A 16,609-nucleotide genomic window follows, 5' to 3' on the forward strand; every position below is an offset into this window, starting at 1 on the left:
TTCAAATATTTGAGTCCTTTTAGTCTGTGTACATTTTGTTTTCTTTTTGGGCATCGGTGCCAGGGGTGCGCTGTGCAGCGAGGCTGAAGTACTAGGCGAGTCTTGGCGGGACGGCTTGGAAGCCAGATAGAGGGCAGCCTCCATGAGGAAAGCCTGCAAACTAATATCCCATTCTTTCTGAGTCCTGGGTTGAAAATTTTTACAAATACAACACTTGTTGTGCACTTGTGATTCTCCCAAGCACTTGAGGCAGCTACTGTGGGGGTCACTTATAGGCATAGGCCTGTTATAGTCCGCACAGAGCATAAACCCCGGAGACCGAGGCATGCCCTGCCTGGGGCAAAGTCCCCTCTGGCACTCTAACTTCTAACTACACTTAAAAACTACTTACCACTAACTACAATAAACAAACTATTTACAAGGCCCTAAGTCTCAAAGTCAGAAGAGACGAAACCTCTAGACCTTGCTATTCAAGGAGAGGCACTCCAACTAAACACCACAAGTGGTAAGAAGGAACTGAGAGGGCATAGGGCCAGCAGTGCCCGATATACCGATGCATGAGTGTGGCATTCAAGGGGATGCCACAGCTGGCCCTATGGATACCGCTAAGGCAAATATCTCCAATGACCGTGCACATGGACGCGCGTGCACCTAGAATGGAATTGACATGAGCAAGCGCTTGAAGAAGAACTCACAATTCTGGGAACCTCTGCAGATTGTCCAGCTGGCTGACAGTTTTGGAGAAATTTAGGACTGGAAGGATGTTGGGTTCACTCTGCAAAAAAGTAAGTGGGTGGCAGAAGCCAGGGTGTGACCTGCATGCTTGTAAGGCTGGCTGGTGGTGTCAGGACTCTGACACACAGCAGCATAGCATTTAAGGCATGCAGAGTTGCAGGGCAGGCAGTGATACAACCCCTTACTGGTCTGGGTTGAACCCCTAAGTGTTACAATAAGTAGTAATTTTAAGAGGGGTCTTCTGCATCATGCCATTCGGAAGGAGAAAAGGGTCAAAATACCAGTCAAAATAACAAGGCTATTGAAATAATGAACTATTGGGAAAGAGGGAGAACAGTGTGTGAGGAGAACTCATTTAACCTGTGGCATAGGGGTTAGAGAAAAACCCTTCCTGCCTCAGGCACTAACCTTTTTGCTGGGCTTCCACTCCATGCCTGTGGGAGCCTGGTAGCCAGGACTGGTGACATTAACTTACTGCACTGCTGCCTGGAGGGGATCTGGCTGGAGAGGTGCTGAGGTGGTGCAGTTCAATCCCTCAAGAGTGCTGGAATGGGGAACCAGGCTCAAGAGCAGGAAAATAGTCAGTGGAAACCACTGCTGAAAGAGATGGTAGGGACTGCTTCACTTGCAAGGTCCCCAAGCTTCCCTGCCACTGAAGAGTTCCTGGTATTACCAGTATTGTCTTACAGGAGACTAATGAAATAGGGCTTTCCTCCAAGGGTGGAGGAGTCAGCAACTGCACTCACCCACGGCAGCATTGAGTGGGTGCTGGAGATAGGCAATACCTGTGCAGAAGACAGACACTGGATCAGTTTAAAGAAGTCTTCACTCAGACTGTCTCCAAAACCATGAGGAAGGGAAACACTGTCATATATAGGATGGACTACGGATAAGAAATGTATGCACTGAAGGAATGCATGAATTGTATGCAGTGGAGGAAGCGGGTGAACAAATAGGAACAAAAATAGTTATGCATGGGAGAGATGTGTAATTAGCATCAATTTATGCAAAAACAGTGCATCTCACACCAGCATAGTGTGGGTTTTTGTTCCTCTCGGACACCTGGCTCATAACAGTTTAAAAGTCTACTACTGCTACCAACTAATAAAGTTATCCCTTTCACTGAAGTGGTAGAGACCTTTCTTCCCTGTAGTTCTCACGTTCAAACCCCAGTTAGCCCAAGTGGGATCATTGTAATAGCACATTTCCTGTTTTCATACATGAAACTCATTCTGATATTTCATTTCATGACATACCTTTTTTTCCCCCAAACCACCCACCTCAGTAGTTTATCAGTAATTTTCAGACGGCAAAGAACAGAAGTGACTACTGAATCCTAACACATTTTGATAAAGAATATATCCAAGCAGTCCAATTTATATCTGTGTTACAGAACACTCAGTAAAATGTCAACATGCTCCTTTTAGCTACTGTTAAGGTCAATTTTGTACATAGGCTCAGTTAAACTTACTAAGTTTGGGTACAGGTTGCGTATCCCAAAACTGGTATTTACGTTTGGTCGCTTCATCAATGTTCTTTGCTGGTCCCTGGCATGCAGACAGCAGCTCCATAGCTCTCTGAATGTCTTGCAGCTTCTGCATTGGAATGGCTGGATTCTGTACAGAGGGACAATAGGGGAGAGAGGCTTGTTTACTACATGCACACTGAAAAAGTAGTGCATACACCATATTCACGTCACTTGCTTCAACGATATTTTGATAGTATTTTGTATATTTGCTCCCACCTTAAGCAAGGCACTGCCAGGGAGTTCAGGCCCAACATGTAGGTTTTGTTAGGGGAAAAACAGTTTTATAAACTTCCACTGTTTTAAAAGTAGTTTAATTATTTTTAAACTTCCTCAAAATAGTTTGTTTACATTTAATAATGAACTTGCAGTGTTTGTAACACAAATACTGCATCATTACGCTACTGTAGGAGGACCACAGCGTGAAGCTAACCATTCTTTTTTCCCCACTGCTCCATCTGAACAAAGCTGAAATGGTAAAACAGAGTAAAAAGCAAAGATGACTTTTAAAATTCCTTCAGGTTTAACAATCTAAGGTGTTATTAGTAATGCACATAAGGGTAGTTAAAGTATATATAGATATAGATGTATAAAATACATACTGTAAAACATCACTTTAAAAAGTCAGCACTATTCCATATTTGTTATGCTATTTTGCTACATATTGCAATGTTTACTGAAGTTCTATCAGATGTTGTTTTTAATAATTCTTGCTTTACTTTTCAGTGTACAGAAAATGCATGTTATAAGTCCATTCTGCCAAGTGCTACAGCTAATGTTGTTTTGCAGATGTTAGCAAAGTTTCAAAATGAAGAGAGCATTTAAGAGTAAAGATAAAATAAGCTAAAATTCTACTTAAAGAGGAAAGAGAGTTTTACAGAACCATCTCCCCACCCAGACAGCCTAAAAGTTAGGGCTAAACTTTCCCAACTTTGGTGGCTAAAGGTAGGCATATAAACCCTCATTTCAGAGATAAAGCTGAGCACCCACAGCTTCAATAAGAATTTTGCCTGTGCAGTGTATACAGACTGCAAACCAGTGATAGGCACAGTGAGTCATAAATCTGAAGGGATATTTCTATTTTTGTTTCTTAAGAAAAGTCCCATCCTGGAGCAGATTTGGGAGTTTTGCCATCAACTTCAGGAGTCCAGGATTTCACCCTAGGTTTTCTCCAAAGCAACAGATACATTCTTTAGACTACATTATATTACATATATTATTTAAAGTGTTCTATCCCAACTGTTGAATAAACAAGCTCCCTGCTTCTCAGTTCCATATTAATTTGTCATCCTTTGATTATTTCACTTCCTTTCTAGGACTCATCTAGAGAAAACACCACAAACTACAACTAATATGGACAAGCAGCAGGCTTCAGTACCATCCATCTCAAAGGCAGATCTACTGCATGTAGTTTAAGAACTTTCAACTTCAAAGAAGTCTGCATGTCTTATCATTTAATATATATTTTTATTCTCTAAACATTATGCAGTTTCTCTAGTTAACTAAAGTATTGCAAGATTTCCCTATAAATATAATACTATGAACATATTAATAAAACTGTTCTCTGGCCTGGGAGGTCAGTGCATTAACATTTATTTACTTATGGGCTTTGGTTCACCCCGTTATGTCAACACTGTTACAGCAAGAAAAAAAAATAGCCTATTTCTAGATCCAAATCATGGTGACACAGGTCAGTGTTCTCAACTAAAAATCAATACATATAGTTCCCATTGGTCTAGTATGAAGGATTCTAAGGAAGTAGAGAGATTTTTAATGCTTACCAGTACATGGACTAATCAAATATTAATTCTGATGTGTCAATATTAGTATTTTGAATATTTTTAATTTTAGCAGTGTAAGCAGTTCCACTCACCACTGTAGCACCCCTTTGGTATCAGAAACTGCTACTGTGTGCAGTGGCGGCCTCCTCTTAACCACTGCTTTAGCCTTGTGATGGCCTAGCTCTCTGGCCAGGTGATCTCTTAAGTTCAGTTCTGTCCCATTATGGGGTAATAAAGTCCAACTACAGAATATACACCATTATCCAAGCAAAAGATCCTCCTGCTCCTCTCAGGCTTCACTGAAGTTCCCTGTTCTTCACCCGTACTCCTGGGGACTGCAGATTTCTTTCTTTGCTCCTTTGGCTGAGCACTGCCTCCCAGGTCTCTTCACCTGGAAGCCCTTCTTCCTAGCCCTTCCCCTCTGCTTCCCTTCCTACTCTAGCAGCTTCTTTCAGGGTCTTCCCTGCTTCTTACAAACTCTATCTCAGGGCCTCTCACAAGAATCTAACCTGCTCCTCATGGTTTTCTCCAGCCTGCCTTCATTAGGCCCTTTCCAGAAAGAGGGGGTTCCCCAGGATCCTCTCTCCTGGGTTTCTTCTTTCACTGAGTTCTCATCCCTCTCTGTGTAGTTCTCTCTGAGCCTTTCACAGCTTAGATCTCTAATTGTAATTGAGCTACCAGATCAGGATCAGCGGGGGGTTACCTGCTAAAGTCACAGGCAAGGCTGAGCCCAACTCCTCTTGACAGGCTAGCCAGCTTGTGAATAGGGGATCAAAATATTATTCTACTTCTATGCCAATAACAAATGACCATTATAAATAAGGCATCTGTCCACATAATACAGAAGAGAAGGGGAAAAGGTATATATCATTCTGACGTTAACCATGACTAGTCTATGGATGATGGTCCTTCTTCCTGAGGGAGAAGGGTTCTTCATTCCTTGCAACTAATTCAGAGATAGGTATGTGGTATGAAATTTGTTTTCAGTTCCTTTTTATTTCTCCAAAAAGAGGAGGAAAATTTTCTGAAGAAACACATGTAAGCTGGAAAGCAATATTTGCTTTCTCAATTTAGAGGGAGTTCCTGCAGTTAAGAGGGACTGGCTAAACCCTCTGGAGGAATGGCACAAAGACTGAAAGAATAAAACAAAATGTACAATTTTATGTGATCCAAGGGAAATTTATCTGATGTATAGAGGGAGCTGGTGGCCTTTTCTGCATAAAGTGAAGCTTTGTCAGTGCCTAGAGTCCTCTCTTACGTCACAGGAGGAGTTGTGGAGGAAGTTCATTCTGTTACACGTGCAGATACGCTGAACAGATGAGGGACTAGTTGGAAAGAATAGGGAACCAGAGACATTTTAAAGAATATTGATATCACACTTCCTTTTGATCCGTAATGGCTTTTTTTGGCAAGACTGTTACCAGGGGGAAGTTTATGCATTATCCAAAATCCAAGTAGCCACCCATCACTGATGGAATAAATGGGCCAAAATTGGAAGAGGGCTACCACAAGGCAGCTATAATCGTAAGTTCAGTTACCTGACTATTCAATTTAAGGTGTTCCATCATTTAGAAAAGGCCTCTAACTACTTACTATCTAGATAGTTGTTCAAATGCCATTATCCTCAAGTCTGACATTTTAAAACACAGAAAACAGCTGTGGAAATGTCTGTGATTAGAACAAACATTGATAATACTTTAAGACAAACAGATTAAGACAAAGACCATCCTGGACTAGAACATGGACAGGGCTTACTTACAGCAAAGAGACTATGTCCAATTTTGCTTGGCAAGTGAAGACAGAACAAAGATGTAGACCATAGAGTGGAATTACCAATACAGAATATACATACTATACTTTACGTTTACACTTCAAAACAGATATTTTTGTTTTTTTGCCTTTGCTCACACATGTATTAGTTCTTTGTGGCTCTCCATTTGTCTGTTGGGGGGGAAGGGGAAAAAGACTGCCTTTTGCCATGCTCCTTGTCTGTGTTCTATGATATTTCCTCCTGCTGCTTTGTTTCTATGTGTTCGCACATACTGCAGACTGAAAAATAAAAGACTACAAAGTTAATTTCACATTGGAGCCTGCAACAGACACAGAGTACAACGATAGACACACTGTTTGTAGGTTAGAGAGGCAAAATGCAAAGATGACATTTCAGAAAGCAAGGCAAGCTGTGTAAGGATTGCTACATATATGCCTAGACAGCAACTGCTGGGAAAATGTCTGTGCTGTACAAAAGTTCCCAGATGGAACTGACAATATTCTGTCAATTCAGAGAGTTTGAAAACTGAGTTTCATGCACACATGCCCTTCCCTGTATGTATTTGCACCAATAGGATATTAAACAAGATATTTTCCACGTCACATAGTTGTTTACAGAATTAATTCATACTACAAATGAGAGACCAGAGCATTCAAAAATATTTACAAACACAGACTGACTCAAACTTTAAGATATAACCTAATCATTAGCTGCCTGGGGTTAGGAAGAAACTCACCCCACAGGCATGTTATTGCTTAATTATCCAGTTATAGGGGTTTTATACTTTCCTATTCAACATTTTCGTCAATGATCTGGAAGTAAATGTAAAAATCACTGCTGATTAATACTTGTGGGCAATGCATAGATTGGTGGAGTGGTAAATAATGATGAGGATAGGGCAGTCATACCAAGTGCTCCAGTTTTCTCTGTAAATTGGACAAAACACATTTTTAATATTAATAGTAATTATTTTCAGGGAGTTCTATGGCCTTGTGTTACACAAGAGGTCAGACTACATGATCACAATGGTCCCTTCTGGTGTTGGAATCTACGGGCATGGCTACACTTGCAGATGTAGAGCGCTGGGAGTTAAACCAGCCTTCGGAGACCGCAGCAGGGAAAACGCTGCACTGGCGTGGCCACATTAGCAGCTCTTGCAACGCCACAAAGAGCAGTGCATTGTAGTAGCTATCCCAGTGTGTAAGTGGCTGCAAAGTGCTTTTCAAATGGGAGTGGGGGGGTGGAGTGTGACAGGGAGCATGTTGTGTGTATGTGGGGGGAGAGAGAGTGGGTTTCTGGGGGGCTGAGAGCACGTCAGCATGCTGTCTTGTAAGTTAAGACAGCAGCAGGACATCCCCCCGCCCCTCAAAACAATGTGGCCACTTGACTTCAGGGGATTATGGGACATTTCCGGAGGCCAATCGCAGCGCAGTAATGCAACACCTCATTCACACTGACGTCCGGGCGTTTCAGCCAGGGCACAGCAAGCTTTATGCTTGTCTTGGAGGTGGATTACCAGGAGCGCTCCAGTTGCAGAGTCCAGGCGCTCTACGTGCCTTGCTAGTGTGGACACATTGGGAGTTAGGGCACTCAGGGAGGCTTTCATGTGCTCTAACTTGCAAGTGTAGCCAAACCCTTTGAATATAGCCAAATGCAAAGTTATACATCTAGGAACAAGGAATGCAGACCATACCTACAGAATGGGGAAGGGGGAACTGTATCACAGAAAATTGTGACTCTGAAAAGGATTTAGAGGTCACAGTGGACATGCAACTTAACATGAGCTCCCAGTGTGATACTGTACAAAAAGGGCTAATGTAATCCTTGGGTCTATAAACACTAGGAACTAGTAAGTAAGGATAGGGAGGTTATATTACCTCTGTTTACAGCACTGGTGAGACTGATAATACAAAACTGCATGTAGTTCTGGTGCCCATATTTTAAAAAGGAGGTTGAAAAGTTGGAAAGGGTGTAGAAAAGAGCTGCAAAAATTATGCCTGGGTCTGAGACTTGGTGCTGCAGGTTTTTTGTTTTTTTTGCAATGCAGACATACCCCAAGAGTCCCAAAGTCCCAGTGAAATGAAATATTGCCAGATCCACCACATATTTTACTTAGGCAAATCTCCAACTAAAACCAGTCAGAGCTTCACCTAAGTAGTTATGCAAGATCAGTTCAGAACTCGGAAACTTAATTCTCATTATCTACAGGACAGGAAAGAGTTTTCTGATTTTGGGGAAAACTGGCAGCAATGTCTTCGCTTCTGTCATACATAATCTAGATTGTACTGATTAGACCTATTCAGAATTGCTGTTAGCCCTACATAAATTCTATTATTTGCTCTTAAAAGCCATGGTCCATGCCGGTAGCTCAATAATCTCAGTCTGTCTTCAAGTCCCCCTTGGCTGTAGCTGTCTTTGTATTCATGTATTCACAAATACAAATGCCTAGCAGAATAGGATTCCTGTAAATGTCAACACCCTGTTTGCTCATGAGAACAGCGAAGGCAGGCACAGTGAGAGTGAACAGGGAAGTGCTATATGTACACTTTAGGTCACAAAAAACTAATACAATGCTAGGGGGGAGAGGAGTTATTTTGGTTTTACTAGTTTCACCTGAAGTCTAATTTTTAAATGTAGACGATGTTGCAACCCTTGCATGTTAATCTGCAATTTTTAAGTAGTATATTAAAATTGAAGCCATCTGTATCTCTGGTCCTTTAAAAACTTTTAAAGTTCACTGGAATATTTATTAATGCATTTATAAAACAGGGAGAATGGAAGGAGAAATCTGAGTAACTGCAGTTTATCCCCCTGTGATTATGGGACACCAACCATCTGACACAATTACTTAACCTAAACATTTTTCCAAGTTAAAAATGACAGCAGTACCTTCCTGTAAGTGAAAAAACATCACAGTTCTAAGATAATGGTACTTCTCAGATCCTAGAAATGGCCATCAGCTTCATTACATGCCTGAGATGAGTAGTTATATCATGACCACATGCCTTGCTATGCATTATTCCTTACATAAAGAATGTACTGAATTCAAGAACCTGCATGTACTGATATTCAAAGCTTATTCACATTTATTTTCAGGCAGAAAATTTCAAACGCACCTATGGGAGTTAGGCACCCACCTTCAATAGAAAACCAATGTGAGTTGGGCACCTAAACGTTGCCAGCCTCAAACATGTTACTACTGCCAATCATTACTGCTGGGAACCCACCTGCATCAAAATGTTCAAAAGGTCAAATGTGTCAGACAAAAGAGGAAAAAGTCATACGAGACTCAGAAGTCTTGTATTCCTGTGGTCTTCTGACAGCTGAAGCTGCTTACATCGCTGTCCCACCTCATCATCCACCTTCAGCCCCCACCCTCACCTACACCCAACAGCACTCTCAGATGATCCTGTATGTTTATCTTCGAGGAAAGACACACAATACCCATCTCAGTTAAAATACCTGCAAACTCCCTTCACTTAAGAGTGAAACAAATGCCAAAGGTCACAGTATAATTTATAAAACTCAAGAATCACAAATAAGGAGAAACACACATTTTCCATGACTAGTAAAGAAAAATTAATATTGCTTAGCACTTGACCAGCTTGACAGTCCAAAACAGCTCAGAAATCTAGTTAGAAAAGCTCCATTTACTTAGTACTTGTGTGGACAGGAACAGAGCTGGTGAATGCAAAGGCAAGTGAACTGGGTACCTGTATTTGAATCTGAAATTAAGGCCTCTTGTTTTAATCACTAGAGGTTTGGAGAGGGGCTTTTTATTAGCATATATATTTAAATAAAAATAAAATCTCACATGTGAGCTACAATAAAAATGGCTACAAACATAGTGGAATTAGTGAGGCTTTGTGCCTGTGGTGACCATCATATCATCAGGTGTTTCAGTGAGCGTAAGTAAACAACATATGACAGAGGTGTGTATATCGCACCTGCAGTATATTGTGACCCTGTTACATTTGCCAGAAAAAGAGTGCATACAAAACTGCAAGTGCTGAGCACCCCCAATCCCCATGAACTTCAAGAAAAGTTGAGGGTATTCATCAGCACTTTGCATGATCCATCCAGTTCTCTGGTGAATAGTGAGCAAACATAATTCTTGGCAGAAAGGCAATTATCCACTTTCCCTGGCCATCATACACAGGGCTTAACTGTGTTTGCTGCTGATATAAACCAATTTGTGAAACATGGTGCTACAGATTTGATGGATACCTAGCATCTGGCTATTCTGATTAAAGTTAGTTTCCCTAGAAAGTGGAACGAGAATCTATGTAACATGAGGTCAAAGGCCAACTACTTCCTGACATCCTAAAAGTGAGGCTGCCAAGATTAATGAATTTACAGAATCTTTATTTTATAGTTTAACAAACGAATTCTGATCCATGGGTTACAGTGTCAATGACAACTCATACTCCCTGGTTTTGAATCAGATTACTCTCCCCAATATCATTTTATTATAAAAAGTGTTAAATCTTTCAGTTACTTCTGTGGTATCCATTTCCTCATTTGAGGTAGAGAGCAATTTTTACTTAGTTGACATTTAAAAAATATTTTGTATGCACTGAAATGTACTTAAAATAGTTTTAAAGGAAGATGCTCCTGGAAGAGTCAACTGAACGAGAAAAAATAAAGCATTTTCACATTAACACAACCATTAAACCCTGCTTGGAGTAGCTGAAAAATTAACGGCTGGCCAGACTTACCAAAATAGGAGTATTAATGATTGGCTAGAGATTCTCCTTCTTGAGGGAAAAAACTCTATACATTATTGTAATTCATCAAAAAGGGATTTAAAACTTTATGTATTCTAAAATACACAGTTCAAAACATAATAAAAAAGAACTACATCTTTACTTCAGAAAGGTAGTAAAAATTCTAACATCCTTTTAGCTGACCTTACTATAAGCAACTAACTTCAAATCTGTTTACTGTCTATTATATTGCAGATCCATGCCAAATAGCCCATATTCTTTAAAGAAAAGCAAAATTAAAGAGCATGAGAAGTCTAAAAAGTGATCACTCTTGGTCAGACTGTATGTTCTTGCTACACATTTAAAAACGTGACCTAATGCAAAAGCAGTACACACATAGCACTGGAGGTGACACTGAAAAAGCCCTAGATCAGGGGTTCTCAAACTTCATTGCACCACGACCCCCTTATAAGAATACAAATTACTACATGACCCCAGAAGGGGGAACTGAAGCCTGAGCCCAAGGGCTTCAGCCCCAGTCAGTGGGCTTTGGCCCGGAAAGTGGGCCTTAGGCTTCAGCTTGGTCCCGGGCTTCAGCTCAGCCCCAGGCTTCAGCTCTGGGCCCCAGAAAGTCTAAGCCAGACCTGGCAACCCCATTAAAATGGGGTGGGGACCCACTTTGGGGTCCCGACCCAGAGTTTGAGAACCACTGCCCTAGAGAGTGGATAATACATAATGTATCAGCATGCCAGCAAAACAGAACACAATTTCTCCCCTGAAATAAACAGCTTACACTATTACACTTGACAGATCTTACAGGGTGACTAATGGCATGAGGATGAGTTTCTCTGCATTAATCAGATGAGACAACCTCCCTACTTGGGCACAATCAATGGTCGTGCTATGAAGCTCACTCCTCAGCGTAAGGTTTCTAAGTTGTATCACTTGGAATTCTTAATTGAAGCCACATATTTTTAAGAGTCATGTTTTTCCCTGTTTACTTAGAATAAGGTGGTCAAAGCATGGTCGATAGCCCAAATGTGCCTCACAGCCAATATCATATTTAACACAGAGCGTCTGGAGGATACATATCCCATTGTGTGATGGGACATTCTGATTTAAAGCAGAAGACTTTCAGGTGAAAATGGACCATCACATCAGAGGCGGATTAAGATGTATTGGGGCCTTGGGCACAAAGAACATTTGGTGCCCCATACCATGGGGGCCTAGGAGTGCCAGAACTGGGAACTTTTTAAAAATGGGAGGGCCATGCTTGCCCACTTTTTAACATCGGCATAGTAGCCTCGGGCAGGCGTGGCATGGCAGCGGCATGGGCGCAGTTTGGGAAGGGCAGGAGGGCACTGCCCCCCCAAACTGCAAGCCTTGGGCCAGAGGCAATAGGAGGAGCAGTGCCACACATGATTGCTGCCTTGGGCTCAAAGCCCAGGTGTCTGCAGGGGCAACCTGCCACCGGAAGCAGGAGGAAAGCAACAGGAGCAGCCTGACATTGGGAAGGGAGGGGGCAGGAGGCCAGACCAGAGTCTCTTCCTCTGGGTCCCACCGGCAGCAGCGTGCCCTGGAGGGTGGGGACACGGATTGGGAGCTGCTCTTGGGTACCCTGGGCCCGACACAGAGCAGGCGGAGGATCCAGGGTTCCCCCTACAGCGGCCCAGGCTCCCTGGAAGGCTCCTACCACTGTCCAGCACTGGCTTTCGGCCTGGCCAGGGGCAGTGCCCCGGGGGAAGAGGAGGAGCAGGGGGCAGGGCCACAGTTACAGCACCGGTGGCCCCCACACTTCTACCCAAGTTACGGGCTCCTGCTGGGGGCCCCCAAATTGGGCCCCGGGCACAGATCTGGATGGATCTGGAGCCTCCCCAGACAGTATCTCAGTACTAAAGAGGACAAGTGCAACTTGCTCCATTTTACGCTAATTAGGTGTGGACTTCAAGGCAACAGGCTGCTTGTTTCCACACCTGAGGCTTGCATTATCAAAGTGTGGATGCCCATGACACAGAAGTTTCCTCAGACCTTTTGTTTGGTATTTCCTCTCAAAAATAAAATCATAGAATCATAAGACTGGAAGACACCTCGAGAGGTCATTTAGTCCAGTCCCCTGCATTCATGGCAGGACTAATTATTATCTAGACCATCCCTGACAGGTGTTTGTCTAACCTGCTCTTAAAAATCTCCAATTATGGAGATTCCACAACCTCTTCAGCAGCAGCTGCTGAAGACAGATCCAATTCAAAGTGCAGCAGTCAGCATAGACTTGCCTCCCTGCTCTGAAATCCACTACCAGATGGCACTGTACTGTTCAAAAAATTGGGTATAAATCCGGACAAGTTAGAATGAGGCTAAATTAGAGGCAATTTATCAAACACAAAATATGCTACTAAAACATTACAAGTGCAGATTAAAATTCTCTGCTACAAGGCCACCACCAACCTGAATGTTAACCGACTGAAAAAGCTGTCCCCTCCTCCCTCCACAGAACACATCTCCCTGGTAATCACCAGCATACCAAAGGCAGCTTTTTAAAGGCTGCCAACCACTGAACATATTCACCTTCTCATATAGTTCCTTGTCCTTTCGTTTCTAATCATGACAATAACCCAAACTACCCATGCCCGATTCAAATGAGTGTTAAGGCAGCACTACCCACTTTCACAGGAAACCACAGAAGTTAAAATAAAACAAGGCTCTCACTTTTGAAGGCTGTTGAATTTTAATCTCCTGGGAGTCAGATGCAGAATCTGATTTGGTGCCACCGGAGTTTGGTTTCTCCTTTTTTCTCTTCTGTTTCTTTTTTTTCTTTTTAGCTCCCAAATCCCCTCCAGGACTTCTGTCAGGAAATTCAGAGAAGGTAAAATGAGAAAAATCAATACCACAAAGCTTGAAGTACATGAAAGTTAAATTTAGAAAAACCACTATTCCTACATATGAAAACTAATAACAGTCAGACATGACACAAGGAGGGAAAAAAATCAGGACAAACAAAGGAGTAAATTGCAGAAAAGTTCTCTATGTTAACTTGATCATTTGCTTTCCATTCAGTCCCCTAATTTACAGGGCATTTGGGCACCATATAACAGTCAATGCCATCCCCATGGCTTTTATTTCGCAGAAACATGAAGTGGCAGTTTTTACATATACAGCAGAAGTTGTAATGTCTCGCTGAACAATTTTATTTAGCAGGAGTCATTTTGCAGAAAGAAAGGGGCAGGAGACTTCAGGGAGAAAGAGAAATATAGTACTGTAATGCACTAGAGCTAAAACTTGCCTTATGTATGTCTGCAGAAGTAATAATTGAAATTTCAGAATATAACTCTACATTGAACTAGAAACACTATAACCACAAACACAACATGAACATTTCTGATATTTCCAGCAATGCATCATGGGTGGGATTTTCTAAAGTGCCTTTGGGATTTAGGTGCACAGGCTACACTGAAAGTCAATGGGACTTCTGTTCCTAAATACCTTAAATGCTTTTGAAAATCTTTCCCCATGCCCTCAGACACTCTTGATGTTTATCAATAGCCCACAAAAGGATTTGGGAAGAATGAATTAGAGGGAAGGTTCCAACCAGAAAACACTCTGTGCAATTTTTCAGGGAACTTTGTTTTTAACATATGATATGTATCTTGCTCAAATCTCACTGAGTAAAAGGAGAGTTACTATCAATGACTATTACTGGATCAAGTTTAATGGAAAACACATAAAACCCAACCAACTGCAGCCTACACTTGCTGACTGCAAACATTTTAGCTGATGACACAGTGAACCCTTTTTTCCTTAAGTAAAGGGAGCAGTCAATTAGCAAATGACCAAATACAAGAGTAGAGCCTGTAGATATTAAGGGAGAGCTCACCAATGGATGGTAGTAACAGCGACCAGACAAACAGGAAAAAAAACAAAGAGAGAGACTCTAGAACACAAGCTGAATACTCTCCAAGAGAAGTTAACAGTCAGGAAAAACCATATGTACATCATGGGCTCCACAGCAGATGTTAGATGCTTTTTTGCACTGGGCAAAATAAAAACTTTGCTTATTTTATTTCTACACGAGAAACAGCTTTGATCGTGAGGGACATTGACAAGCATACAAGAGACATCATTTGGCTATTCTAGCAAAGTCAGGTCATGGGAACAAGTGGATTAGCATAGAGAGTTGCAACCATCATGAATCCTTATGAAAAGTATATCTATAAAATCCATTGTCATCTTTACTGCACTCTAATTTCAAAGGTTATAGTGTCCACAGTCTTGCAACTGCATTGCTGGTCAATTCTTGGGTCCCCAAAGCCTGAGAAAGCTCCACATGCCCAAATTGAATGCTGAAAGCCTGTGTTTAAGCAAGTACCAACCAGTCACTGTAAACACTCATCTCTATGGTAATATCATTGTTCTCTAAATCCATCCTTATATGAAAGATCAATGCTGAGAAGCACTGAACCCTACAACTCCACAGGAGTTCAATGGAAGTTGCAACAGAAGAAGAGAAGGAAGAAGTACAGGGGTGGTGCTCAGCACCCTCTATGGATTAGGTCTCAATAACTATGACAGACATGGGCATAGAGAGCTGAGAGAAAAGGGGGAGATGAGAGAAAGTGGAATGTTTCCTTGAGCTCTGCAAATGAAACAGTTATTTACTTTAACTGTGGTTCTATGAGATGTGATACAGATGTGTATTCCTCTTATGATGCGCTGGACACACATATACCTAGCTGGAGAATTTTGCATAGCAGTACTTGGAGAGGGACAGAGCTTACACTTCGTGGCCATAACCCCTTCTCCTGAGGCTGACGCCCCCCTCAATTCCTTCGCACCGAACAACCAGAGACTAGACACCAATGCAGAAGCGACAAAGGTCAGGTCTTGGAATATGTCTGCATCACATCTTGAAGAACCAATTACAGTAAGTAACCATTTCTTCTTCTTCGAGTAGATGCAGCCGTGTATTCCACTTAGGTGATTCGTAAGCAATACTCACAGGAGGTGGGGCTCAAAGTCTATTTAAATAAGGGCTACAGGACGGCCTTCCCAAAGTTTGCATCCGCTTTGTATGCCACAGTAACTGCATAATGGTTTGTGAACGTATGTATCTATGACCAATGGCTGCCCTGCAAATATTCAATATTGATACATCACTTAAGAATGCTATTGATGTAGCTTGCACCCTCGTAGAATGAGCTCAGACCTGTAGAGGAGGTGTAGTCGAAGCTGTTTCATATGCAGTCTTGATGCAGGAAGTGACGTACTTAGAGATCATCTGTGAAGAGACTGCCTGTCCCTTCATACACTCTGCATACAAGACAAACAGACAAGGCAAAGCCTAAAAAAGCTTAGTCCTGTCCAGATAAAAGGCCATCGTCTGATGTCCAACATGTAAAGACACTTCTCCTCTAGAGAGGAATGAGGCTTAGGAAAATATACAGATAAATATACTGCCTTGTTTAAATGAAACGAGAGACCACTTTAGACATACATTTCAGGTGGGGCTGCAACATCACTTTGGAGAATTGTGTGTAAGGAGGCTCTGCCATCAGAGCCTGCAGCTCTCGCACTCATCTTGAAGATATTATCACCACAAGGAATGCAGTTTTTTTTTTTTAAAAACAGAGGAAAAGGGCAGGATGGAGGTCCCATGTGAGCCACTAAGACCGTGTTAAGGTCCCAACCTCTGGTTCCCACACTGGAGGCTGAAGACAAAGGGTTCCTTTCAAGGATCTCACCATCATGGCATTGGAAAACACCAGTCTTCCATGAATGGGTCGACACATGAGACTGCCACTAGATGCACCCTCAACCAGCTAAGCATAAGGCCCGATGATTGAAGATGCAGCAAATACTCCAAGATGTCTCAGATACTAGCTAGTGTGAGTTGACCTCCGTGGGCCAATGACCACACTAAAAAATGCTTCCACTTTGCTGCATAGGCCATCCCGGTAAAGGGTTTTCTACTAGTGAGTAGGACCCATCAAACAGCTGCCGAACATCACTCTGCATCATTCAACCATGGAGCAACCACACTGTGAGATGCAGGGAGCTGAGTGCGAGGTGCAAAGTACATCTGTGATTCTGTGTGAGC

General features: G+C 42.2%; 2 protein-coding genes across 3 annotated transcripts in view; one reads left to right on the forward strand and one right to left on the reverse strand.

Annotated features, from left to right (window-relative positions):
* Positions 1 to 3,806, forward strand: part of RPP38 (ribonuclease P/MRP subunit p38) — a 32,621-nt gene extending 28,815 nt beyond the window's left edge. Inside the window, exon 6 of the transcript XR_013344924.1 lies at positions 3,577 to 3,806. The gene's annotated coding sequence lies outside the window, so the exon portion shown is untranslated. The remainder of the gene's footprint in view (positions 1 to 3,576) is intronic.
* Positions 1 to 16,609, reverse strand: part of NMT2 (N-myristoyltransferase 2) — a 51,544-nt gene that overhangs the window by 21,098 nt on the left and 13,837 nt on the right. For both annotated transcript variants that reach the window (XM_077808149.1, XM_077808148.1), the window contains exons 2-3: positions 13,225 to 13,360; positions 2,207 to 2,351 (exon numbers count right to left, since the gene is read on the reverse strand). In XM_077808149.1, coding sequence (XP_077664275.1) covers positions 2,207 to 2,351; positions 13,225 to 13,360 — 281 coding nt within the window. The remainder of the gene's footprint in view (positions 1 to 2,206; positions 2,352 to 13,224; positions 13,361 to 16,609) is intronic.

The sequence above is a fragment of the Eretmochelys imbricata genome, chromosome 2 (genome assembly GCF_965152235.1).
Source record: "Eretmochelys imbricata isolate rEreImb1 chromosome 2, rEreImb1.hap1, whole genome shotgun sequence".
Classification (NCBI taxonomy): Eukaryota; Metazoa; Chordata; order Testudines; family Cheloniidae; genus Eretmochelys; species Eretmochelys imbricata.